General features: G+C 42.4%; 1 protein-coding gene across 1 annotated transcript; it reads left to right on the top strand.

The window, feature by feature from the left end:
* The first annotated feature begins 1,836 nt into the window (after positions 1-1,836).
* Positions 1,837-10,277, top strand: LOC148773041 (allergen Bos d 2-like). Its single transcript, XM_088834459.1, has 7 exons — positions 1,837-1,972; positions 4,409-4,548; positions 4,742-4,812; positions 6,115-6,222; positions 8,250-8,351; positions 8,519-8,555; positions 10,131-10,277. Exons 1-6 carry the CDS (start codon positions 1,892-1,894, stop codon positions 8,533-8,535), a joined length of 519 nt encoding a protein of 172 aa, XP_088690585.1. The 5' UTR covers positions 1,837-1,891; the 3' UTR covers positions 8,536-8,555; positions 10,131-10,277.
* Positions 10,278-13,169: the final 2,892 nt, after the last annotated feature.

Here is a 13,169-nt window from a genome sequence, read left to right on the forward strand (position 1 = left end):
AACTGCTCCTGTGGAAGGGACAGACAGATAGATTGTGGATATACTTTAAAAATGTGGTGTTGGGGGAGACTCTTGAGAGTCCCTTGGGCTGCAAAGAGATCCAATCAGTCCATTCTAAAGAAGATCAGTCCTGGGTATTCATTGGAAGGACTGATGTTGAAGCTGAAACTCCAGTACTTTGGCCACCTGATGCAAAGAGCTGACTCATTGGAAAAGACCCTGATGCTGGGAAAGATTGAGGGCATGAGCAGAAGGGGATGACAGATGATGAGATGGCTGGATGGCATCACCAACTCAATGGACATGGGGTTGGTTGGACTCCGGGAGTTGGTGATGGACAGGGAGGCTTGGCGTGCTGCAGTTCATGGGGTCGCAAAGAGTCAGACACGACTGAGCGACTGAACTGAACTGAATATTTACAAAAGATATTCAGTAGAAAATAATAATCGTATTGAGAAGACTGTTGGAGAAATTGGGAATTCACATGCCAAATGGAAAAAAAAAAAAAAGACAAGCTTCAACTCCTTCATTGCTCCTTGTTTTACAACTGACACAGGGAGACTCGTAGACCTATATGTAAGACCGAAAGCAAGAAAGACTCTATAGGTAAAAACACAGGTGGATACTCTGTGACCAAGATTAGGTGTTTACTGATTAGAATGTATGCCAACCAAGATCCCACACTGGAAACAGTACACTAGTAACTAAGCCTCAATCAAAATATTTACATCTTTGAGAGACATCCTTAAGAAAGCACAAGAGAAGCCGGTGAGCGGGGAAAAATACTGGCACATCTCCATCTGAAAAAGGACTTGATCCAGACTATATTGAAAACCTACAAATTTCAAGCAAACAAACATAATTCACTCAGGAATGAACAAACGATTTGCAGAGACACTTGACAGAGAAAACAGACAAATGGCAAGCCCACCGCTTGATTCATTCAGGAAATGAAAGTTCCTACTGTAACTGGATACCATCACACACTTAATACAATCTCTGAAATGAAAAACAGCTGACCATACTGAGTCCTGGCAAGGATGGAGCAATGGAAATTCTCATCTCCTGTTGGCAGGAATCGAAAATAAGAAGGCACTGAGATCCAGCAGTTCCACACCTAAGTCTACCCACAAGACAACATGGCTCACTTCTTTACAAAGACTGGTCTATGAACATGTATCCATCGACATTGGAATGGATAAAAATGGGACATATCCTGATGATACTATGCAGGGGCAATGGGAACAGAGTCTATAAAAATATACAGATGTTTATTCAAACAAATATGCTGTGGAAAAGAAGTCGGAAACACACACTCAGGAGGAGTGGAATAAGAAGAACACAGTACTATGCATAAAATAAATAATAGACAAAGATTATTTGAAAAATAAAGATTATTCAACATAGGGGAGGAAAGCCAATACTTTTATAACTTCAAAAGGAGAAATTATGAATACCTAAATGGTACACCTGTAACAAAAAAAAAAATATTGTACATCAGCTGTACTTCAATTTTAACATATAAAAACATAGACCCCTTGGAGGAATTCCCTGAAAACTCATTCCTAGTAGAGACACCACATATTTTACCTTCTGAGACAGGACAGGGCCATCTTTAGTTTTACAAAATAAACTTAAACAGACCTCTTCAATGTGAAAGGAATAACACAGGAGGTGTATATAAGAAGCACAGAATGCCAAAAAGCTCAGCTGCCAACCAGGATGTCCGAAGACAATATCTATGTATTCAAGATATTAAGATCAACCACTGTTTGATCAATATGGATTCTGCCAAGAGATGTATCCTATAAAACGTGAAACCAATTCACAAGCTCTCCAACAACCAGGACATCCTCAGCTTCTCTAGCAGAAGGACAACAAGAGTCCCAAGATGAAGGTTGTGTTCGTGACTCTCGTCTTTGGTCTGGTTTGTGTGGCCCAGGAAACTGCAACTGAGATAGACCACTCAAAGGTACTCAGAATGAGTTAATCTGCTAGAAGGTCTTGCCTGTTTTCCTGGGCAAGTGTGTGTGTAGAGGTTATATGTCGGAGGTTGTGTGTGCACACGACAGAGATATTCTTGTTTAATATGTACGACCAGACTGTACACATATCATGGTTGACGTATCTACATGAACGCAATACAACGCTCTATCTGCTCTTGGTATTTTTCTTGGAATCTTTCTTCTTGTCTGTACGTAAAACAAAACAACAAGAACCTAACATGCAAACATTCAGAAAGTTATGAACTGTCACAGTTTTTACTAGCATTGTTTTAGTGATGACAAAAAACTCCAAATTCTGTGTAAAAACGCTAAATACTACGCTTTCTGTTCCAACATATATCATGATGTCATGTCATGTAATTCAGCAAGGCAGGAAGTAGAACTCTTCTTTGCTTCAGATAGTTCAGTTGCTCAGTCGTGTCCAACTCTTTGCGACCCAATGGACTGCAGCACAGCCAGCTTCCCTGTCCATCACCAACTCCTGGAGTTTACTCAAACCCATGTCCATCGAGTCGGTGATACCATCCCACCATCTCGTCCTCTGTCATCCCCTTCTCCTCCTGCCTTCAATCTTGCCCAGCATCACGGTCTTTTCCAATGAGTCAGTTCTTCACATAATGTGGTGAAAGTATTGGGGTTTCAGCTTCAGCATCAGTCCTTCCAATGAATATTTAGGACTGGTTTCCTTTAGGAAGGACTGGTTGGATCTCCTTGTATTCCAAGGGACTGTCAAGAGTCTTCTCCATTACCACAGTTCAAAAGCATCAATTCTTCAGTGCTCAGCTTTCTTTCTATAGACCAACTCTCACATCCATCCATACTACTGGAGAAAAGATAGTTTTGACTAGACGGACCTTTGTTGGCAAAGTAATGTCTCTGCTTTTTAATATGCTATCTATTGGTCATTACTTTTCTTTCAAGGATCAAGCATCTTTTAATTTATTAATCTTCTTTGCTTCACTTCAGTAGCTCAGTCGTGTCTGATCTTTGCAATCCCATGAACCGCAGCAAGCCAGACCTCCCTGTCCATCAGCATCTCCCGGAATTCACCCAAACCAATGTCCTTCAGGTCGGTGATGCCATCCAACCATCTCATCCTCTGTTGTCCCCTTCCCCTCCTGCCCTCAATCTTTCTCAGCATCAGAGTCTCTTCAAATGAGTCAGCTCTTCACATCAGGTGGCCAAAGTATTCGAGTTTCAGCTTCAACATCAGTCCTTCCAATGAACACCCAGGACGGATCTCCTTTAGGATGGACTGGTTGGCTCTCCTTACAGTTCAAGGGACTCTCAAGAGTCTTCTCCCACACCACTGTTCAAAAGCATCAATTCTTCGGTGCTCACCTTTCTTTACAGTCCAACTCTCACATCCATACATGACATCTGGAAAAACCAGAGCCTTGAATAGACGGACATTTGTTGGCAAAGTAATGTCTCTGCTTTTTAATATGCTGTCTAGGTTGGTCATAACTTTCCTTCCAAGGAGTAAGCGGCTTTTAATTTCATGGCTGCAATCAGCATCTGCAGTGATTTTGGAGCCCAGAAAAATAAAGTCAGCCACTTTTTCCACTGTTTCCACATTTATTTGCCATGAAGTAATGGGACCGGATGCTACGATTTTAGTTTTCTGAATGTTGAGCTTTAAGCCAACTTTTTCATTCTCCTCTTTAACTGTCATCAAGAGGCTCTTTAGTTCTTCTTCACTTTCTGCCATAAGGGTAGTGTCATCTGCATATCTGAGGTTACTGATATTTCTCCCAGAAATCTTGATTCTAGCTGTGCTTCCTCCAGACCAGCGTTTCTCATGATGTACTCTGCATATAAGTGAAATAAGCAGGGGGACAATATACAATCTTGACGTACTCCTTTTCCTGTTTGGAACCAGTCCGTTGTTCCATGTACAGTTCTAACTGTTGCTTTCTGACCTTCATACTGGTTTCTCAAGAAGAAGGTCAGGTGGTCTGGTATTCCCATCTCTTGAAGAATTTTCCACAGTTTATTGTGATCCCCACTGTCAAAGGCTTTGGCATGGACAATAAAGGAGAAATAGATGTTTTTCTGGAACTCTCTTGCTTTTTCGATGATCCAGAGGATGTTGGCAATTTGATCTCTGGTTCCTCTGCCTTTTCTAAAACCAGCTTGGACATCTGGAAGTTCATGGTTCAGCTGAAGCCTGGCTTGGAGAATTTTAAGCATTACTTTACTAGCGTGTGAGATGAATGCAATTGTGCAGTAGTTTCAGTATTCTTTGGCACTGGAATGAAAACTGACCCTTTCCAGTCGTGTGCTTAATAAGATTCAATTTACTTCTCTTCTGTGGTAAATGCAAAGCCAAGATAGTGTTGTGTATTGGTGATGAACCAGAAAAGATACTGACTGACGTTAATGGACACTTTCCTTGTTAGGTTACAGGACAGTGGCGCACCATTTACGCAGCTGCAGATAACAAGGAGAAGATTGTGGAAGGGGGCCCACTGAGGTGTTACTATCGTCAGATTGAATGTATTGACAACTGTGAATACCTCTCCCTTACATTTTATGCCAAGTAAGCACAACCTGACCCAACTGAGAACAAGGAGTCTCTTGGCTTCTGACATGGGGTCCAGGCTCCAATGTGCAGTCAGAGGCGTGAGTCCTGGCTGTGAAGCTGGGTGTGCGAACTCTATTCACGGAAGGACGTCCTCAAGCCCTGGGGAGTGAAAGGTGAGGAAGGAATGTCTTGTCTGTTTGGTTTTCAGGGAAGACGGGAGATGCGAGAAATTCACAGAAGTGCTACAGAGACAAGAAGCAGATGTTTACATCATAGAATGTGAGTATTCCAGCTTTTCAGATGAGCAGTCTTCCAGAAAACCATGGAACATGTTCAGATGGATAGTCTCGGTTCCATTCAAGAGAACTAGATGTCTGGATGGGTTGACCATTTCCTCTACTGATTACCAATGCAACCTTGGAAAAGCGATTTAATTTTTCACCAATCAATTCTGCCCCACAACACCAGGATGAGGTCCCAGGTTGGAATGTGGCCATTCATGGTCTCTGAGAAAAATACCCAGAACATTGACTCCTCGTGTTCCTTGGGCATGGAGAAGTGTGTAGACTTACTTAGGATTGGAACAACTCTCTCAATTCTGTTTTCTTTTATTTGACCTACATAATCAAATTTGCAGAAACTAAAGAAATTCTTTAAATATTCAAAGTTCTTCATTAGCAAGTTTAGAAAGTAGAACATGATTAACTTAAAGCCCAAAAATGACAACAGCTAAAGTAAGAGCCCAAAGGTTTAAACTAATTTTTACAGACTGAAAGGGACTTTACCATAGACTTCTATCTCTATAGCTTAAAATAAGGAGAAAGAATTCTCAAATACAAATATCAATATATAATTTGAAAGGGGCATTAACAGAGATTCTATCTCTGTAGTTGAAAATAACAGAAAATTATTCTCAAATATTAATATCAATACTGTAATATATTAAGTGTTCAAGTGTCCATATATTTCACTTTCATGGAGAAAACGTAATGGAGGATTCTAATCTCTGTCTGGTGAATCTTTTCTAATTGCAACTGTAGATGCACAGCCACAGGATCTAATCTGCAAACACTGCAGAGAATATATGTTGAACATTTTGCATCAGACTAATTTGTACGTCTTTTTTTAGCTCTTCCACTAGGAAATAACTCTGGACTGGGCATTACCTTTTATTTTACTATGATTGATTCAAATTATTAGAATTCCTTTCTAACCATTATTGCACCTCCATACTGGGTCACAATTCCTGAAAATTTAACAGTCAGGTTTTGGGATCTGGTTTGAGATGGCTGAGGTTCAACACCTCCTACAGCTGCAATAAGAAACTTTGCCTCGTGCACAGACTGCTCAGTCTAGAAGACTGGAAGCCTTAATTATCTTCAGAAGAAGGGGTGTGGAGAAAGCTTTCCTAGCTCACTAGCTGTCTTAACTGGTTCTAGAAACACACAACTAGAAATGTCAGTGAGATAAGGTTCATCATCCGAGGGAAGACAGATGATAGCATGTGAGGAAAAATGCACTCAAATGAAAAGAAAAGGAGTTCGTCATATTGAGGCTTGATTTTCTCTTTTTCTGTCACAGTCGCGGGTACAAATGTTTTTCAAATCATTCATGTATCAGACAACATGCTGGTAACTTATTTTGAAAACGATGATGGAGAGAAGATCACAAAAATAACTGAAGGTGTTGGTACGTACTGTCGTTTGTCCAATACAAAGCAGATATGTTCATATGATCAGTATTTTCATACTAATTTGAGAAGGACACACATACCTTATATTATGGCTTCACTGCTGCTCAGACAGGAAAGAACCCACCTGCAATGTACGACACTTGGATTCTCTCCCAGGGTCAAGAAATCCCTGGAGGAGAGCATGGGAATCCACTCCAGTATTCTTGCTTGGAGAATCCCATGGACAGAGGAGGCTGGCAGGAAAGAGTTCATGGGATCAGAAAGAGTCAGATAGGACTGAGCAACTAACCACAGCACCTCATAGGAAGAACCCTGGGACAGACGTGTGTTCACACGGAGAATTCAGACTTCACGTGAAACGAGGCAGGGATTTAGAAAGTTTGCTAGAAAAATGAGGAGATGTATCCACTGGGACTTCTATCAGATGGCATTTTTAAATAGGAGATACTCTTGTCCCAGATTCCAATGAGATATTCCAGGAAGCTCCATGACTTTCTCGCCAAGGATCACACAACAGAGTTGCCAGGTCCTGATGCCAAAGTGAACCAAGCTTAAATCTGAGTTTAGCTGACGCACAGGTCCTGGCCACGGCTGCATTCTTCTCTACAACAACGCTTTCTTCTTCCTCACAATATTTAAAATACTGCCTGAACCTGAACGCAAAGCTCTGCAAATACCTCTCTATGATACTGAATCCTGTAGAAGAAGTGTGGACAGGCATGTCAGTCATTCTGCCATCCACGCAGTCCCCTGGTTCTCTGACATCCCTTTATCCTTTCTGCTATTTTATGGACATTGGAGGTGGATGGCTGTTCTGTCTTGTATTTGAGGATGACAAAGCCTGAAAAAATACCTGAGAAGTGTGTGCAATGTTGTTACCAAAAGCGGGTTCCTGCTGCCCTCCTTTCAAAAGCCAACTAAGAGCCCAGCTTCATAGGAAGCAATGTCTGCTTCGTTCATATGCCAACAACTAGGTGGGAGAGTGGATTTCTGTCCAAACGCTGACTAAACAACCCCACAACTGGCAACCAGTGGGGCAAGAGCTTTTACAGACAGAGGGAGGGGGCTCCTTGCAAAAACAGCAGTCAGATCTGACAGTCATTTTGAAGTTAACCATGAGCGGTTGACCAGCGTTATCCTGATGTATTCACTACAGTTAATCTTCAGTTCCAGGACCGCTATGTTCCCATCTCCTGGACGTCAGTTCTCTAAACGGTGGCAGCTTCTGTCATGGCTGCAGTCTGGTCATCATGTAGTAAACTTGTCTACTGGGTGGGGGTTTCAGTGTGTATAAAACAGCGCACAGGGTATGACCCAGAATAATATCTATTGCCCTTGCGGAGGATCTGCAGGTCCTTATCTTTGCTTCATGACTACATTATTATTTCATCTATTTGTCTTTTTTCCTTTGCTATCTGACATTCTCAATTCTCTGATTAAACTTATTCTTTGACTAAAATATTTCACAGACAAAAGGCAGGCTGAACACATCAGGGGTGGGGTAAGGAACATACATACGATCCTGAACCATCTCAATGGGATCAGAGTGCTTGTGATAATTCCAAATAATAACCCTCTACTTTCATTTCATGAGGGTTCCTGAAAACCCCAGGGATGGAATTCTAGAATGTACACAAAGCGAACAGAAAGAGTTAGAGTTGGGAGGAATTCTGAGGCTCAGACTCGCCATGAACTTCTTCAATGGACCATGAAGAGTTGCATCTCACTGGGGCATGCTTAAGCTCACAGTTGAATGACCTGCAGCTCACTAAGTAGTTGTGAGAAGAGGAACGTGGTGACTTGCTAGCTATGTGGACTCTGCCCCATGGAAAAATATGAAGACCTGTGTGCACACTCGGGCACAGCTATGGAAAGCTACCTGCAGAGCAGGGTTTAGGCGATGGTGGAGGCAATGGTGTTGGTGAGTCTTACTGGACGCTACAGGTATGAGCCGGCTGACACTCTATAACCTATAAACGATTCTAATACACACCTCTTCTGCCCTGTTTGCTATGAAATCCAGGCAGAGGAGACAGCTTCACTCAAGAAGAACTTCAGAAGTATCAGGAACTGAACAGTGAAAGGGGGATTCCAAATGAAAACATAGATAATGTCATCGAAACAGGTAAAGCCCCAGAGGACAGCAGGTATCCGAAATGAAAACACATCAGTAGGACATTGAAGTCACATTTCCCTTTCACAGAGACATCTCTTACAAAAGCTGCTTTGAAATAACCCCTTGACATAGAGGCATGTCAGTGGTCATCTGTCCCCTTGTTCTTTCTCTTTCAGACAACTGTCCTCCATGAGAACAGAGAGCATCAGCTGGGTGAGTAGACATGTGACAAATGACAAGGCTGTTTCCTTTCTGTAGGTTAACACTTTGGGGGAGGGTTTTTTAACTGCTTTAAGAGTGGGATACATACACAATGTCATATTACCCCGTCACGAAAAAGAATGAAGTAACGCCGCGTGCAGCAACATGGATGGACCTAGACATGATCTTACTGAGCGAAGTAAGTCAGAAAGAGAAACGCAAATATATGCTATCACGTCTATGTGGAGTCTAAAGTATGATGCAAATGAACCATTATTATTGGGGGTTGGTGCACTGGGATGAACCAGAGGGATGGTATGGGAGGCAGGTGGGAGGGGATTTCAAGATGGGGAACACGTGTGCACCCAAGGCAGATTCATGTCAATGTATGGCAAAATCAATACAATATTGTAAAATTTAAAAAAAAAAAGAAATAAAAGAGATCAATAAAGATAAATAATAATAATAATAAACCAGAAACAGACTCTCAAACATGGATAAAATTAATGGTAACCAAAGGGGAAGCAGGCAAATGGTAAATTAGGAGTTTCAGATGACCAGATGCACACTAAAATATATGAAATAAACAAAAAAAGATCTACTGGATAGCACAGAGAACAACACTCAGTGGCTTCTAATAACATAAAAGAAGAAGAATTTATTAAAAAGGTATACATTTACCTGCATATAAATATATATAGATAGATAGATAGACATTGATATATATATATATATATTTATAAATGAGGGCTTCCAAGGTGACTCAGAGGTCAAGAAACTGCCTGCCAATGCAGGAAACACAGGAGAGGTGGGTTTTATCCCTGGGTCAGGAAGATCACTTGGAGTAGGAAATGGAAACCCCATCCAGTATTCTTGCCTGGAAAATGCAATGAACAGAGGAGTCTGCCAAGATATACTCCATAGGACACAAAGTTTAAGACACATCTGAGTGACTCAGCAATAACAAAGTTATAAATGAATCATTTTCCACTATACCTGAAACTAATACGACATTGCACATCAACTCTACGTCAATAAAAATCAATTTTAATAAAGAATGGGAATAAAAAACACTTCACATTGCCACGTGCCAAAGGCTCAGACTTCCTTAAGTCTTTGGATTCAGTATCTAAAGACTGACACGGTCTAGACTCCACAGTGAGATGCTTTCAGGACAAAGGAGTCTGTGTGAAGCCCTGAGCTGTGAGTTATGATGATCTCTGGGGAATCCCACTGTGAATGAAGGACCTTGCAGCCACAACACATTCATGATGATACATGAGACTGCAGAAGATGTAACTGGCACATTTCACATAGTTTATAATCTCCTACATTTCAGAGCTGTCAATACGTAACTTACTACCTCTCAACGTAAGACCTGATACTAGACTAATTCACAACAATTTTCCCCAGGTGGTAATTCTATGCAACGCCACAGGGGTACACACAGATGAACTTCTGTGAAACGCATATTGTAGGAAAATTTTCCACTGTTTCCAACAAAAACTGCTTCTGTTTTATCATTCCTGCTCTGGGCAATATCATATTAACCTTAGGCAACTCAACAATGTTTTACTTTCCTTTCAGGCTTAAGAATACGAGCAGCATCGAAGCAGTAATATGTCCCAAAAACACATATGAAGATAATAGACATTTTCCTTGAAATCATCATTCCTTCTCTCCCAGAAAATCATGATCCAGAACCCAGGTTTTCCAACTGTGACTATCTTCTGTTCTTCCTGATGTTACTGGATTCCTAAACTGATCAATAAATTCATTAATGCATATATGTGTAGTGGACAAACTTCTACTGGAAAATGCACACAACATGTAAATTCAACTATGAAGAAAATCAAGTGTACAAAGGAGAAGATAACGCTGTTTAGGACACACAGTGTGAATCCAGCGAGTGTGTTTACAAGAGAGAATAAACCACAGATGGTAGTTGTATATGGTGATATAAGGTTCCTGTCAGATGTCATGGGAGAGATGGAATTGGTTAGTCAGACAACTTCAAATAGAATCTGAGCTATCCTAAGTAACACCTGAAAACAACTCAAGCATGGGGTTAAGCAGCGTTCATCTGCTGTGGGGTTGCAAGTGGTGGGGAGGATTTTGCAGCATGCAGTCTTCCAGGGGATGCAGTGGTAAAGAATATACCTACTAATGCAGGAGACACAAGGATGAAGCTTTTACTCCTGGGTTGAGAAGACGCCCCAGAGGGGGAAATGGAAACCCACTCCAGTGTTCTTGCATGGGGAATCCCAAAGACAGAGGAGCCTGGCGGGCTACAATCCATGAGGTCACAAGAGTCAGACACAATTTATCAACTGAGCACAGACATACATACAACAAAAGGGAACAGTATTTACTAAAGAAAGCGCCCTGATGGTGTTTACAAAGCACGCGGTCTGTGCTGTCCGACTTGCTGCTGGTATTCTGCAGCTCAAACCCTGGAAGCAAAGAATTTGATGTTGATGCAGGTGGAGAAGGAAATGGCAACCCACTCCAGTGTTCTTGCCTGGAGAATCCCAGGGATGGGGGAGCCTGGTGGGCTGCCGTCTATGGGGTCACACAGAGTCGGACACGACTGAAGTGACTTAGCAGCAGCAGCAGCAGCAGGTGCAGAGTTACCTAAAGCTTTGCATAAAAGTTCCTCATCAGACAATTTTCAAAAGTAAAAGTCATTGATTGGTGCCAACTGATGGGAAGAAAGGAGCATCATGGGTACCCAATAGATCATGCAACTGGAAAAGACAAGAGACCAGGAAAAATGTTTAAGGGAGATGGGAGAGATGAGGCAGTCCTAGACCACTCAGGGGACCTTTGGTAAGCACCGAAGCTTACTCCTTAGAAGGAAAGTTATCACCCACCTAGACAGCATATTAAAATGCAGACACATTACTTTGCCAACAAAGATCCATCTAGTCAAGGCTATGGTTTTTCCAGTGGTCATGTATGGATGTGAGAGTTGGACTATAAAGAAAGCTGATCGCTGAAGAATTGATGCTTTTGCACTGTGGTGCTGGAGAAGATTCTTGAGAGTCCCTTGGACTGCAAGGAGGTCCAACCAGTCTATCCTAAAAGAGATCAGTCCTGGGTGTTCACTGGAAGGACTGATGTTGAAGCTGAAACTCCAATAATTTGGCCACCTGATACAAAGAGCTGACTCATTTAAAAAGACCCTGATGCTGGGAAAGACTGAGGGCAGGAGGAGAAGGGGACGACAGAGGATTAGATGGTTGGATGGCATCACCTACTCAATGGACATGGGTATGGGTGGACTCCGGGAGTTGGAGATGGACAGGGAGGCCTGGCGTGCTGCGGTTCATGGGGTCACAAAGAGTCAGACATGACTGAGCGACTGAAATCAACTGAACTCAACAGAGGATAAGGAAGGCTTGGCTCACCTGAAATGCTTCGGGAGTGACAGAAAAGACAGAATAGGGCACTGGTCACATACGCTGCCAGGGCTCATTGTAAGCTAGATGTGCTTTGAATGCATGTTACAACCACTCATCTTCAAGGTCAAGATATTTGTCTCCATTAACTCGAGTTGTTGACAGAAAACAGAACAGTAGTGGTTGACGACTAAACTATACACACTTCATGGATCACTGCCTTGTGCGGTAAGGGGCTGGCATAACTCAGTGAAGCTGTGAGCCACTTCGTGCAGGGCCACCCAAGACAGACAGGCCACAGTGAAGAGTTCTGACAGAACGTGAGATCCACTGGAGGAGCACATGGCCAACCACTCCAGTATTCTTGCTGTGGGAACCCCATGAGCCCTGTGAAAAGGCAAACAGATAAGACACTGAAAGATGAGCCACCTAGGTTGGAAGGTGTCCAGTATTGGTGCTGGGGAAGAGTGGAGGCCAACTCCCAATAGCCCCAGAGAGAATGAAGCGATGCTCACTTAGGTCTCAACCAAGGAAGCTGCCTAAAACAAGAAGGAAAGCAAAGAAACAAAACAACTAACTTTCAGGTCCAGTGATTCAGAATCCACCAGCCAATGCAGGGGACACAGATTGAATCCCTGATCCAGAAAGATCCCCCGTGCTGCACAGCAACTAAGCCCACGCACTACATCAACTGTACTTGTGATCTGGAGCCCCAGCTGGAGAACCATCGCCATGAGAAGCACTCCACCCGCAAATCGAGAAAAGCAGAGCGCAGCATAAAACACCCAGTGTGTGTTTTAACGTTTAAAAAAAATAAAACTGAGCAGAAGTTATAAGAAGTGTGACCACTGTGACACACCATAAAATTGTTTTAAAAATTCTAACAGAAACAACTTCGGGAGAAGGAACAAGATGGTAGAGGAACACGATAGCGAGACCACTCTCTGCCCCACAAATTCATCAAAAGAACATTTGAACGCCGAGTAAAGTCCACAAAACAACGTCTGAATGCTGGAAGAGGACATCAGGCACCCAGAAAAGCAGCCCATTATCTTCGAAAGGAGGTAGGAAAAAATATAAAAGATAAAAAGAGAGACAAAAGAAGTAAGAACGGAGCTCCGTCCCAGGAAGGGAGGCTTTACAAAGAGAGAAGTCTACAAACACCAGGAAACACTCTCACTGGTGAATCTGTGGCGAGGCCTGGAACCACAGAGGGCCACATAAC

Source organism: Moschus berezovskii, chromosome Y (genome assembly GCF_049115385.1).
Source record: "Moschus berezovskii isolate FMDL1 chromosome Y, NW_MosBer_1.0, whole genome shotgun sequence".
Lineage (NCBI taxonomy): Eukaryota > Metazoa > Chordata > Mammalia > Artiodactyla > Moschidae > Moschus > Moschus berezovskii.

Excerpts from the sequence above, each read along its gene's own strand:
- LOC148773041 (XM_088834459.1), top strand. The coding sequence starts at position 1,892 with ATGAAGGTTGTGTTCGTGACTCTCGTCTTTGGTCTGGTTTGTGTGGCC. Across the intron at positions 1,973-4,408 it reads CTGAGATAGACCACTCAAAG|GTTACAGGACAGTGGCGCAC; the intron begins GTACTCAGAATG and ends TTTCCTTGTTAG. Across the intron at positions 6,223-8,249 it reads AAAAATAACTGAAGGTGTTG|GCAGAGGAGACAGCTTCACT; the intron begins GTACGTACTGTC and ends TATGAAATCCAG.